Below are 12,355 nucleotides of genomic sequence, written 5' to 3'. Positions count from 1 at the left end.
GGACCCTCATGATTTTCCCTTTCTCATTCACGGGGTATTCGTGACCAAGAAGAAAGGGCACATCTTCCCCTTCCCAGTTCCGAACGCAGTTGGGCCAGAAAACCTTCTTTCCTTCAATGAACCCCTTCCTCAAGCAGTAATCCGGGTGCTTTCCCCCTCCCACCCTTAGCAGGGGTGAGAGAAACCTGCCTCCGCATCCCCTTCCCACTCCACGGGGAGATGTGCCCCTTCTCTCTGGTGACCTCCCTGCCCAATTTCAATAGCACGGGGACTTCATCAAGGCTGTACCGAGCATCCTTGGGGCACAAGTGGCCTCCTTGGCAACATACCATGTGCACGCACGCACACACACACGTGCACACTCACACTCACACACACACCACCCGGTCCAGCCGGGGAAACCAGCACAGCGCAGGACGAAGGGGTTTGGATGGTCGGTCTCGTTGGGTGTTACCAGTACGGGGTGGTGGCCAGGAGGATCTGCAGAGCCATGGAGAAGCAGGGCAGCTGTGCCACGCTGTAGGCCACGGAGCGTGTGGGTGCCTTCAATTGCAGGAGGTAGGCGATGGTGTGGATGATGCGCCCCGCACAGAAGATGAAGAAATGGATCCTGGCCACTGCCGGACTGGGATTCAGCAGGGAGTAGACGGCTCCGAGGAAGAGGAAGGGAAAGATGTTCTCCATGTCATTGCGGTGGGCTCTGAAAAGGGAGATAAGGTTGCTCATTCCCACCAGGCTTCCCTGCTGTCTCCCATCCCTCCTAGCCAGAGTGCCCATCCCTGGGTGCTGCTGGCCCTCTCCTCTGTTGGATGGTGCAGATGCGGTCCCCAAAAGAGTCAGACCCCCCGTACGCACACACAGGGTTTCACACCTGGTGTCTCTCCCTCGGGATACTGTGCTCCCAAAACTTGCCCTCCGTGACTGGGACGCCTTTGCCGCGATGGATAACAGCTAAAGGGTTACAGCTTTTAAATAAACAAATCAAAACAAAGACCCCGCGAAGCTGTGAAAAGCTCAAAGCTGGTGTGGCGCCAGCACGGCACGGCCCCAGATGTGGCCACGTTACACAATAACGAGGCAATTTCCAGACCATGTTTTTTCCAGAGGAGAAACTCCCAGGATGGGAGGGTTTGTGGCTTCGCCCCTCTCTGTAAGCGCATCCAAAGGGGACGGGGAGGAACGCCCCAAGCACCCCCTGCGCCTCCGCGCTGTGCCAGCAGCACTTGCCTAATTGCACCATAGACAGGCCGGAGGGACCGCTGCGGCCACGAAGTGACACACTGGCACTGATAGGGCCCAAACCCGCTCTCCGTCTGAACCTGCGCCTGCTGGGGTGTCACAACGTCACCTGCCACCACCCGCAGCGCACCGCTGCTGAAACAGGAGTGGATCCTGCCATGAGCTGTGTCCTTCCTCCTGCGGGGACCACCCTTTGAAGGAGGGAAATTGGTCCCCAAAGCAGCAAGCTGTCCTCACCCTCCCACCGCCTCCGCCTCTCCTTCTTCTGTTCCCTTGTGATGAAAGAGCTTCTTTCTGCAGCTCAGAGCCCCATCCCTGTGCTTCGATGGGGGACTCTCCGGTTGCGCCCTGCTCGGTGGGGACAGATCTGTGCTGGAGAATGACCCAGGCATGAGGCTCGGTTGCCTTTTCCCCATATGTCTGAAGGTTTGAGAGGCAGAGATGAAGCCTTGATAAGAGCTGCTTCCCCATTCCTGTGCCCCGGGATGTCTGAATGTCCACAAAGCCAAGAGAAAATTTTAAGCTATTTTTTTCCCTGAAACAAAGGCCAAGATGCCTGTCTTGATCTTCTGCGCAAGCTGAGAAGTGGCCAGGCAGTTTTAGGATGCTCAGTCACAGCTTATTAGTGCAGACACAGGCTGGGATAGACCTGGCTGAAAACTGACTTTGGAAAAGAAAGAGGGCTGTGTTTGAAGCCCCCTCTCCTGGCCCCGGGATCAGGTCTATGGAACAGGAGATGTCCCTGTGTCCGCCTTGGCAACAGCCCCACCAAACACACCGATTTCCTCAGGCCAAGGTTTGCCAAAAGCTTCTCCACCAGAAGTTTTCACCACCAAGTGCCCAGGTTTTTTTGGAGGGTGACTGCTTCCAGGCAGGATCTGTCTCTGAGCAGGAAGATGGAGCAGGAGCCGTGGTGAAGCTCAGCTTGCCCCAACCTCCTCCCCTTCACTGCGATGCCCAGGGATTGGGACCTGAGCGGAGGCTCTGGGTCCAGCAGCTGGTTCCCATCACCGCATCACAAGAAATGACCTGTGTGCTGAATGCCAGCCCCCGTCGGCGTCCCTCCCTGCCCCCTTCCCATGCTGGAGCCCAGGCCAGGCACCGGCTCAACAGGGCCGGGGCACCCATGGGTAAACACTGCACCTGAGCCGTTCCCAGCCCCGGCTTTGCTGAAGAATGAGGGGGATGCACAGGTTATTGTACCCAGAAATGAGCTACCCTGAGGGCTTTCAGCACCCCATTATCCCCATCAAAGGCAGGAGAGCAAAGGTCTTTCTCCTACCTGCTCTTCCCACCTCCATGGGGAGCAGTCCCTAGCTTAAAGGCCACGTCCCCAAGCAAGGGGTAGCAAGGGATGAACACGGCAAAGAGCCTGCTGGAAACCCTATTTCAGCTGCTCTCTGGGTTTGATTTGGGGACAGCATGGAGGAATTGGCCTAGAAAAGACACTAAAACAAGTCCTGCTGTTGTAGCAGTGATGCCAGGAGGACTCAGTGGGGATGAGCTGATCAGAACCCGGACATGGAGGACACGTATTCCCTGCCAAACCCCGCAGCGAGGCAGGGAGCTGCAGGAAGCCCTCTGCTCCTCCTGGCCAGATGGTCCCTGGGCAGAGCCAGCCCCTTCCCAGACACGAGGATGGGCTGCTGTCTGCCCACTCACAGCCCCTTCCCTTCCCAGCCCAGGGCTCTGCTTTTCTTCCTGAGCCAGCATCGCCTCCGTGGGTACCACCACAAAGCCCTCCCACAGCCCAGCCAGGACCGCGGTGATGAACAGAGTTTACTTTGGTGTCAGCCGTGCCGGGAGAGGGCAGCTGCCGGATACCCACCACCTTGCCCCGCGGCAGCCCCATCCAAACAAGCCCCCGAGGACTCGGAGGTCCAGCAGGGTTGGAAGGACAAACAGAAAACCGGGGAGGAGAAAGGAAAGAAAAGGCAAATTGTTGTTCCAGAGCTGAGACGCAGCCGGAGGCCTCTCTCAGAGGCGAGGGGGAAACCTCCCTCCCGGCTGCTGCTCGCTCTCCCCTGCTCTGCTCCTGCCCTGCAGAGACAGCAGCAGCCCGGCCGTGGCCCTGCTCCCCTCCAGACAACGCCAGAGAAGAAAACCCGACATCACCCTTGCTCAGGGGAAATACCTTGGCTTTAATTTGTCTTCCCCAGGGCTGTGAAAAGATCAGCAAGGACCGACCCTGAGCACTTCAGCTGCACCAGTCAGATCCCAGACCGCCCCAGGTCTTTGTGGCGGCTCCGGTTATTTATTTTTATGGAAGTTTGTCTTTCTGACTAATCAAAAGAGGATTATGATTATTATTACTACTATTATTTTCTTCTTCCTAGCAAGGGGAAAACAAGGGAGCTTGTTTCCCTTCCTCCTCCCTTTGGAAGCCCAGGGATTAGGGTGGCACTGGATGTTTTTTGAAGCAAGTCTTGCAGGCAGTGAGAGGTGAGCAGCGCAGTTTCCCCCACCCACAGCAGAGCCAGCGGCCGAGGGCTCGGTGACAGCAGGGCACGGCTCCAGCTCCTTTCCTGCACGTCACCAGTGATCCAGCACAACACTTGGGGCACCTCCTTCTGGGTAAGGGGGACAGCAAACCAAACCTGGGGCTGAATCACCCTATGTTTTACCTCCCAGGAACTGTGAGCCCCACAGAAGAAGGAGAAGATTAAGAGTTTGCCCAATTAGGGAGGCAGAAGTTATTGCAGTCATGTCCAGACTCTTCCCAAATCCCCAGAAAGGGCAGCTGCATACAGCACTGGGACCAGTCACACAGTTCTCTGTCCGGACTGTGCAGGGATCTGGAGGGATTTGGGGTCCTGTTGGAGCAGGGCATGAGGATCCTTCAGGGGGACAAGCCCTCGGGGGGTTTGTGGGACTCTGAGCGTCTAGGAATGAGTTTAATTGTTTCAGAGTCGGCGGCCAGGTCCTTCCACATGTCCTTTTGCTCCAGCGCACACCCACACTCCCTTTAAAGATTAAACTGCTGTAGCGTGCAGGGTCCCACAGCTGAGCCCCAGGCGTTCAACCCATCTACGTAATTACTTAATTAATGAGCCCTTTAGCTTCCCACTGCTTCTTTGCCAGCAGCTGCCAGGGATCACCCTGCGTCGCAAGGGGAACGCCAGCACCGCCGCGTACTCGCCTGCGGCACCGCTCCACGTCAGGGTCTTCACGGTAGTACTGCAGCCCCCCATTGCGCAGCGCATCCTCCGGGTTTGCGAACGCCTGCAAGAGAGAGTCCCTGTAATATATCATGCTCATAATGTTTTCAGGATCTTTACAGGTAGAAGCTTTACCCCTAATCTTTAAAACCAGTGGGGATTTCTTCCTGCCCAAGGAGACCTTTCAGCCCCAGTTCCTCACCACCCTTCATAAGCACAAGAGCTGATGCACTTCCATGTGCATGGTCCTGGGGGTTAAACGCTGTACCTCCCGATGGCTTTTGCATATCCTCTGAAAAACCCAACTCTGCCCACCGAGCAGGTCCCAAACTGGAGTCTTCAGGAGACCTCCAGCCTGATCCCAGTCCACTGCTCCCCATGAAACCCACTGAAAGGAGACATTGCCAACTGCCAAATGAGATCACTGCTGGCACAGAGCTTGCAGACACGGAGTGTGGCATCCAAAATATAACCGAGACTGACAGATTAATTCACCCTACCAAGAAAGAATATTCCCTGGCTGGCTTTTTGGCAGTGATACTGCGTGACTGAAACCTGCCCCGGAGGAAGCAGGTCCCGTATTACATCTTGCCTAGATGTGTGACTTTACAGGTTGCCCACAGAGGTGGCAGATGCCCCATCCCTGGAAACATTCAAGGTCAGGCTGGACGGGGCTCTGAGCAACCTGATCTAGTGGAAGATGTCCCTGCTCATTGCAGGAGAGTTGGACCAGATGACCTTGAAAGGACCCTTCCAACCCAAACTATTCTATGATTCTATAACAATAAACTTAGAAATAAAAATGATTTATACAAGCTCTCCACCTACGCTCAGAAGCTGTTCCTCAGGGACCTGGTTACATGCGACAGCTTCACTTTGCAGCCTGGAAAGGACCCTCACAACTTCTTTAATCATGTTACAAGCCCAGACTGTCCCAGGGCTGGAGCATCATTCAGAAGAAAAGCCAAATCTTCAGTTACAATGATGCTACAGCAGAGGGATATCTTTCTTTGTGTTTTTTCTGAGAGCAGAAATCTCTCCCTCCCACTCCACCGATGTAGTTGGAAACTCCTCAAATACTTTAAAATATATTTTACAGACAGCTGAATTTTGCCATGGGTTCAATTTAGGTTGTGGGTGATAAAAGGTCTTGTTAACCCCTGGCCCTCCCTGCATTTTCCCTCCGTGTCCAAAAACCATTTCCTCCAGCTATTGTTTTTGTTCTCCGTGACTTTCTGCTCTCCTGGAGCATTCACACAGCGATTCAGCCTCCGAAAGCACAAAAGCTTTCTGCTACATTGCAAGAAAAAAAACATTGCAATAATTTGTTCTTAAACCTTTTTTTTTTTTTTCCTTCCTTTTCTTCCAGACATGGCAAATTAACTGTAAACAGTCTCCTCCAGAAGCAGCTCACCTGCGTGGCATTTTAGATTTGAAATTGCTATTTAGATTAGGATTTGGAAATTATAAACATCAAACTACAGATGGTAGAAACAAACAAAAAGAGTCAAAGAGAAGCAAGATATTCATCTGCCACAGCTATGAAGCATGTTTTGCTTTCAACTTAAGTCAAAGAAATCTCAGCTTGCTTCAGGAAAATTTGGTCAGCCTTTACGGGAATAAAAGAAGAAAGAAAAACCACAGAAATCCAAGGAAAAAGCCAGAAAGGGAGAAAAAGGTAAAGGAAACTGAAACTTACCTTCTTTCTGAGTCTTACTTGTCCCGTAATGATGGCAACGATGTACATTTTTAAAATCAAGATTGTGCTGTAGAATGTAAAAGACATGAACACTGCGTTTTCCATCATTTTGGGGGAAGGTGCTGCTCGGTCGCCTGCAGCACTCACAGTCAGCGGAGATCTTGCTTGTGCTGCGAGGGGGCTCTGCGGGAGAGGGGGCAAGAACAGCTATGTTTAAAGACAACAGAAGTCATCACTGTTTCTTCGGTGAAAGCCCACAGCCCCCGTAGACCCCTTTGGGCCGGACAGAGTAAATGATGCGGCAGAGCTGCCGGTGAGTGAACCCCAGATGGGGATGTGGAGCAGGCAGCTTCTGCTCCTCATTCCTCGCCACCACCAGGTCCGCAAGGATGCGATGCCCCAAGCTGGGATACAGCCCACTCGACTGTGTGGGCCACAGCAAGGCTCAGCCTGGCCACAGCGCGACCTCCTGCCTCCCTAAACCAGTCCACCACGATCCCCCCATCCCACCACGAACCTCCCCTCCTGTTTGTGCCCAGAGGGACGAAGCTGCACAGAGCATCCCTCACCCACGGACAGGAGCTGGGAAGAAGGAGGAGTTAGGAAGAAGGTAGGCACCTACCTCAGCCGCATCCAGCTCTGTGCTCCTGCGCTCCCTCCGTCCCCGATCCCACAGCCCACCCCTCCGTGGCAGCACTCCCAGTACTCCCCAGTCCCGCCCAGTGCAGACTGAGCGCTCCAGTGGCAGAGGCAGCCAGACCTCCCCGACACAGCCACCTGCTGAGGGATGGGGCACAGGGGACAGAGCTGTCCCTGTCCCCACCAGTGCCCATCACCTGGGGGTCTGGGCTGCCCCTGCGCCCCCCGGCTGGGAGGGGACCTCCGGCAGTGACCAGCCTGGAAGCACAACCAGGCAAGTCACGGACCACAAAGCCACAAACCTGCAAATAGAAATAAACACCAGTCTGCCCAGCCTCAAAGACGGCTCGTCCTGGTTTTCTCCAAAAGGGTGAATCAGGGCAGCCGGGTGTAATTTTGTCCTCGGTCTAGATCGTGGCATTTGAATTTGGAGCTGGCTTCCCCCAGCCATCGAACACTGGTGAAGAAAGAGTGGGATCTAAGCCTCTGCAGGCAGCTGGGCTGCTCTTCCAGTGCGAACCTTTAACTCCTTCTTCCCCAGCCCTGGCCCCAGTGCTGGCAACGGCAAACCTCCAGCGAGCCAGCAGCGCGGAGCAGATTGGAGCTCTCCAAGTTTATTAGTGTTGAAGGGCTGGATTTAGGGTTTGGTTCCTTTGTGCAGGGAATAAAAGATATTAAAAAGAAATAAAAAAAAAAAAAAGGACTTATTTCAGGCTAATAGAAACTGTTGGAGATTGAGTGGAAAATGAATGCTTTGAGGATGTGAGCAGTTTTTTAATTAACTGACATGTTGGAATAAAAAAAATTGTTTCAAGCCACAAAAAAAGCCTCAAAAAAAACATGAACAGAGTACAACGGTTTGTCATTTACAAAACCATCTACCAAAGTGTTAGTGGCTCTAGGGCTGGATTTGTTCTTCAGGGCTTTTTAACTGCCATCGAGCAAAACTAATCCTGTCCTTTCCAAGAGGGTCCAGAGTAACCCAAGAGGAGCATCACACTCAGCCCAGGACCAGGCGCCGGTCTTGTTGCTACAGACCCTGTCGGACAAGGACAGGTTTGTCCCCAGCAATGGGATGCTGGTGGCACCCCACTCCCCGGGGAGAACGAGCTATAGCAGCCTTTTTCCTGGCGTTCTGGTGTGAATTTAAGCAGCTCCATGCTCTGGGTACAGCAGCCCTGGTCTGGGCAGTACAGAAGTACTGCCAATGCGAGCATGGGTCAGGGTACGTGGGCAGATCCAGACGGTTGGCTCCCGCTCAGGGAGCAAGCCAGAAAGGAAAACAGTCATCTCTCCATCCGGGCAGCCCTGACCGGCAGCCAAGGGACGCCACAGGCCAGCCCCAGCCTCTGCCCCTGCAGAACAGAGGGTTACACCATTTCTTGTATTCCCAGCAAACGGTCAGCACAGAGTCACAGCAGGGCAGCTTTCCTGCCAGGAGCAGCACCACAGCAGAGGTTTTGCTCCTGCCACGCTCAGCTCAGACACGAGCTGCGTGCTCCGGCCATCCCAGCCAAGGGCCGAGCTCTCCCTGTGCCCATCCGGAGTAGATGTCCTGTCCAGCTCCAGACCCCTGCGCTGCCCCCAGCCTGGCAGCGCAGGGCTCAGAGCCAGAAAGATCTTTCAAGTATACCGTCTCTCTCCCAGCACTGAGATCTGCAAACTCTTTGTGTTTGTCTCTGAATCTCCCTCACTGCGGCTGTTCTGCCGTGATGCTGCAAACCCAAAGATGCCGCACCGCTCATTGCGATGCACCGGCTCAGCCCCGCGACATCCGAGTGCGCAGAGAGCTTATGAAAACCCCAAACACTTGGTTCCAAGGGAGAGGTACTTGCAGCTGGTCACCACCACCCTGGCGTCAGGGCGGCTGCAGAACAAGTCCCAGCACAGCCCGGCGTGGAGCTCTGCAGCCAGGCAGTGAACGCCTCCGACGGGCTGCTTCCCCGGGGGTGGGAATGGGGACACCAGGACACGCGGCAGCCATGTGGATTCAAACACTGCTGTAAGGGCTGAGGTGTTCACTCTTGACCCCAGCCCTGTGCTGCCACCAAACTGCATCCAACGCCACTCACACGTCCCTGGAGTTTGTCAGAGGATTATAAACACCATAATGCGAAGTATACGCAGTTGATGGTGAAGCCACATCCCAAACATTGCTCCCTCCCATCTCCCCTCTCCGTAGCTGATAGGGAGTAAACCCATAGCGGGGAAAACCGCGGTGGCCAAGGACTGGGGCGATGCAAGGGCCAGACCAGCCCTGCAGCAGAGGTGAGACTTTCTCCAGCAGCCCCTTCCCCGGCTCTCCTGGGGGAGCCTGGGGCCCGGGCAGGCAGCCAGACCCTTCACCAACACATCACGCCCTCCATGGAGCCGCTCCAGTTTTTACCAGCTGAGGATCCAGCCTGCAAGCTCTTCAGCAGCGAGACCTTTTTCCTTCGTGCACCTTCTTCCCCTCCCGAGGCACAGCCAGCACGTCTCACCAAGCCGCAGGAATACACACAAGCTTGGTGCCTCCTGCAGACAAGCCAGGACTTCTCCTGCTAGCCAGACAGACTTTCTCCTCCTCAGCATTATTCAAGCACTGGCAGGAAGCCCTGGACAATTTGCACCAGTCGCTGGCACAAGTTTAAATTGAATGGAGCGACCAAGAAGCACAGTTTGTTTAGGCGTCAGCCCCTGGGGCGGTCCCAGGCGTGGGTGTTGTATGTGCTGGGTGGGCTCCATGGTGTATAAAAACCACGTGGGCAAAGTAAGTTGTTTTTTTCCACATGTTTATGCATTTCAGACCCTTTCACAGTTACACCGAGCTGAACCCCGGTGGGGAGGGCTGGTGTGTGTCGGCGCAGCACCTACGTGGATGGGGATGAGGGGCAGAAGCTGCCTGTGAAGGCAGGTGTAATGTTCCTGGCATCCCCGCTCCGGCTTGATTTCTCAAGTTTAGGGGTCTCACGCCGTGTAGGACACATCCGCAGTCGCACCTTCCCGGCTTTGCTGACCCAAGACAACGCAGCTCCCGGGAGTATGTTCAACCATCCCATTAATCTGGGCGGAAGCAGGCTGTTAATATTAACAGTTTGATCCTCCTCCACAGATCACATCCTGCTGGGAAAGAGCCATTGCTCAAACGAGACCAGGTCCTAAGGGCAGTATGTCTTTAAACTACAAGCCGTGCCTTAAAGCCTTTAGCACAAGAGGTCTCAACCCGGGATAGGACCTACCCAAAAGCAACACTGCTAGCAAAAAACAACACATTTTTTTGAGAAATGATTAATAAGACTCAGGGTCAGGCTTTGAAAGATTCAGTCATCAGGTGAGGCTGACCCCAGGAGCTGCGGGGAAAGATGGAGGGTTTTGCTGGAGGAGGGACTGAACAGCAGCAAGCAGAAGGAAAGAGAAATTCATGGGAGATTCTCGAGAAAAGTACTTAAAAATAGAAGCCTTTAATAACAATCCTGCTTTGGAAAGATTATGGAATAAAAATCACCCTCAGTTCTCACACGGGTTGTTATTTATTTGACCAGCTGAATTACACTGCATGTTTTTCCACTATTGCTATGCCGGGGAATTTCCTGGTGGCAGCTACATGAGAAGGCTGGTTGTGTAATAAACCCCAGTCAAGAGAGCACAGGCACCTATGCCAGGGTGGCACGGCTTGGGCTCCAACCTGATCTCAAAGGGCAGCAGATGCTTTGGGCAATTACAGCTCAGATTCCCCAAAGTTTTCCCAAACAGCAATTACATCCCCAAGCTTGGCCGGGCAAAGAGCCCAAGGGGACTGCTGCAGCCTGGAGGTGGGTGGCATTTCTCCAGCGTGCTCCCACGTGCTGGTGGAGAAGGTGCAGAACCCAGCTGGGATCTTGCCTGCCCGGGGCCCGGCAGTTCAGCCCCACGACTCCAGGCAGCGCTGAGCCACATTCCCAGCTCGTTCCAACGCTGCTGCGGGCGCCGGTGCCCTCCTTCCCTGCCTTTTCTTCCTGCTTTTCCCAGCACAAAGCCCCGGAGCCTGCAGACATGCCCTGCCCCAGTGATCACTTGCCCTTGGCAGCACCTAGCCCTGGGAAATCCGGCTGCCCACGGGAGGCTGTGCCGCGCTGGCTCATCAAACACAGCTACGTTTTCAAGTAAAGGCATGAGCGGTTTAGCTATTTATTAAAGAGAAAGGCGCTCCACCTGCATTCCCTCCTTAGCCTGCACGAAAAGTCCTATCACCATGGCGCACCTTCTCCCCGAGATGAATGAAATCCCGCTGCTTCACCTGCAGGTCCCCGTCCTCCAGCTCCTGGGCTCCTCACTGCTCTTTCCAGCATGCAGGACAGCAGAAGATACAGCAAAGTCACTCAGCAGTGAACCGCCATCATTAGCATCGCCTGAAACAAATGGGATACTTCAGTCTTTGGCAAACTCAGGCAGATTTTGTCTGTTTTGCATTTTAAAGTGACTGTACTGGCTGGAGCTATCTGAGAGGTCTCAAGCATGGGGAACGTGGGATCAGAGTCTCCCAAATAGTCCTTCGCACTCAGAAGACCAGATGCCTGCAGCAGGAGAAAGCCAGCAGGAGAGGCCCGGGGAAGGGGCAGGGGTGTGGGGGCTGCCGGTCTCAGGCAACGAGGAGCAGAGGAACCTGGAGTTCCTCAGCCAGCCCCGGGACAGGGATGGGGCCCAGGGCCAAGTGAGAGGCAGCGGCATGTCCTCCTGCCTTCTCCCTCCAGCTCCATCCACCGTCCCTCCTGGCCTGCTCCGGGGCTGCTGCCCTGCTCTCAGCCACTCTCCTGCCCAAAACTGTTACACCCACCCTGGCTGCAGAGCAGTCACTACGTCCCCCGCCGCTGGGACAGCAAGGAGACACGAGAAGAGAAGCCATCAGGCTGTGAGCATGTGGGAGGCAGATTATTTTCTCTTATTCTGAGCCTCACATGGATTCACGCCTGGGCTTTCTCTTAGAGGGAAGAATTCCTTGGCTACGCTGCTCTGTGCCTTCAGGGATGCAGCCCTGCTGGGACAGGGGCTGAGGAGACCAGGGAAGTTATTTTCTCCTCTCCTTTGCTTTCTCCCGCTGACCCAGTTGGTTTAAAAGGTGGCTTTAGGCAGAGCTACACCTGACACTGCTGCCATGGGGCGAAGGTGGGAGACAGGTCAGGGCTTGGGGCGTGTGGAAAGCTGGCATCTCTCTTACTTAGCCACACCACAGCAACTTGTGATGTGTTTCTCTTCCCCAAAACCAGATCCCATCAGCCATAAACAACAGGCAAAAACCACTTAATGTTATTGCCCAAAAAGAGGGAGTTTCCCCACCAGGCTGGGAGAGAGGAGAAACTAATCCTGCTGCCAAAAATTTCAGAATTGGGAAACATTTCCTAGGCTTCAGGCATCTGCAAAACTACAAAGTAAATACCGATTCCCTGGTGGGATGCTCTTGAGCAAGAGCAAAGGTAAAGGATGTTGCATGGTCCTGCCTCCACATGCTGTGTTATGGAGAAACGGGAATCGTAGCACGTTTTACAGCATTAAGAGCACTGGCTCACTAACAGGGCCGGGAGAGAAAGCAGATGTGGTCCCAGATTTCAGCCTTATGGAGACCTGACGTTCAACAGCAGATGAGCAGCTTCAAGGAGAAAAGCAG

General features: G+C 54.4%; 1 protein-coding gene across 1 annotated transcript; it reads right to left on the bottom strand.

The window, feature by feature from the left end:
* Positions 1 to 450: 450 nt before the first annotated feature.
* PTGES (prostaglandin E synthase) lies at positions 451 to 6,204 on the bottom strand. Its single transcript, XM_009888003.1, has 3 exons — positions 6,097 to 6,204; positions 4,379 to 4,461; positions 451 to 700 (listed from the first exon to the last, which is right to left on the bottom strand). Exons 1-3 carry the CDS (start codon positions 6,202 to 6,204, stop codon positions 451 to 453), a joined length of 441 nt encoding a protein of 146 aa, XP_009886305.1.
* Positions 6,205 to 12,355: the final 6,151 nt, after the last annotated feature.

This window comes from Charadrius vociferus, unplaced genomic scaffold, assembly GCF_000708025.1.
Source record: "Charadrius vociferus isolate BGI_N301 unplaced genomic scaffold, ASM70802v2 scaffold56, whole genome shotgun sequence".
Lineage (NCBI taxonomy): Eukaryota > Metazoa > Chordata > Aves > Charadriiformes > Charadriidae > Charadrius > Charadrius vociferus.
This window is presented reverse-complemented; position numbering and strand designations above follow the sequence as displayed.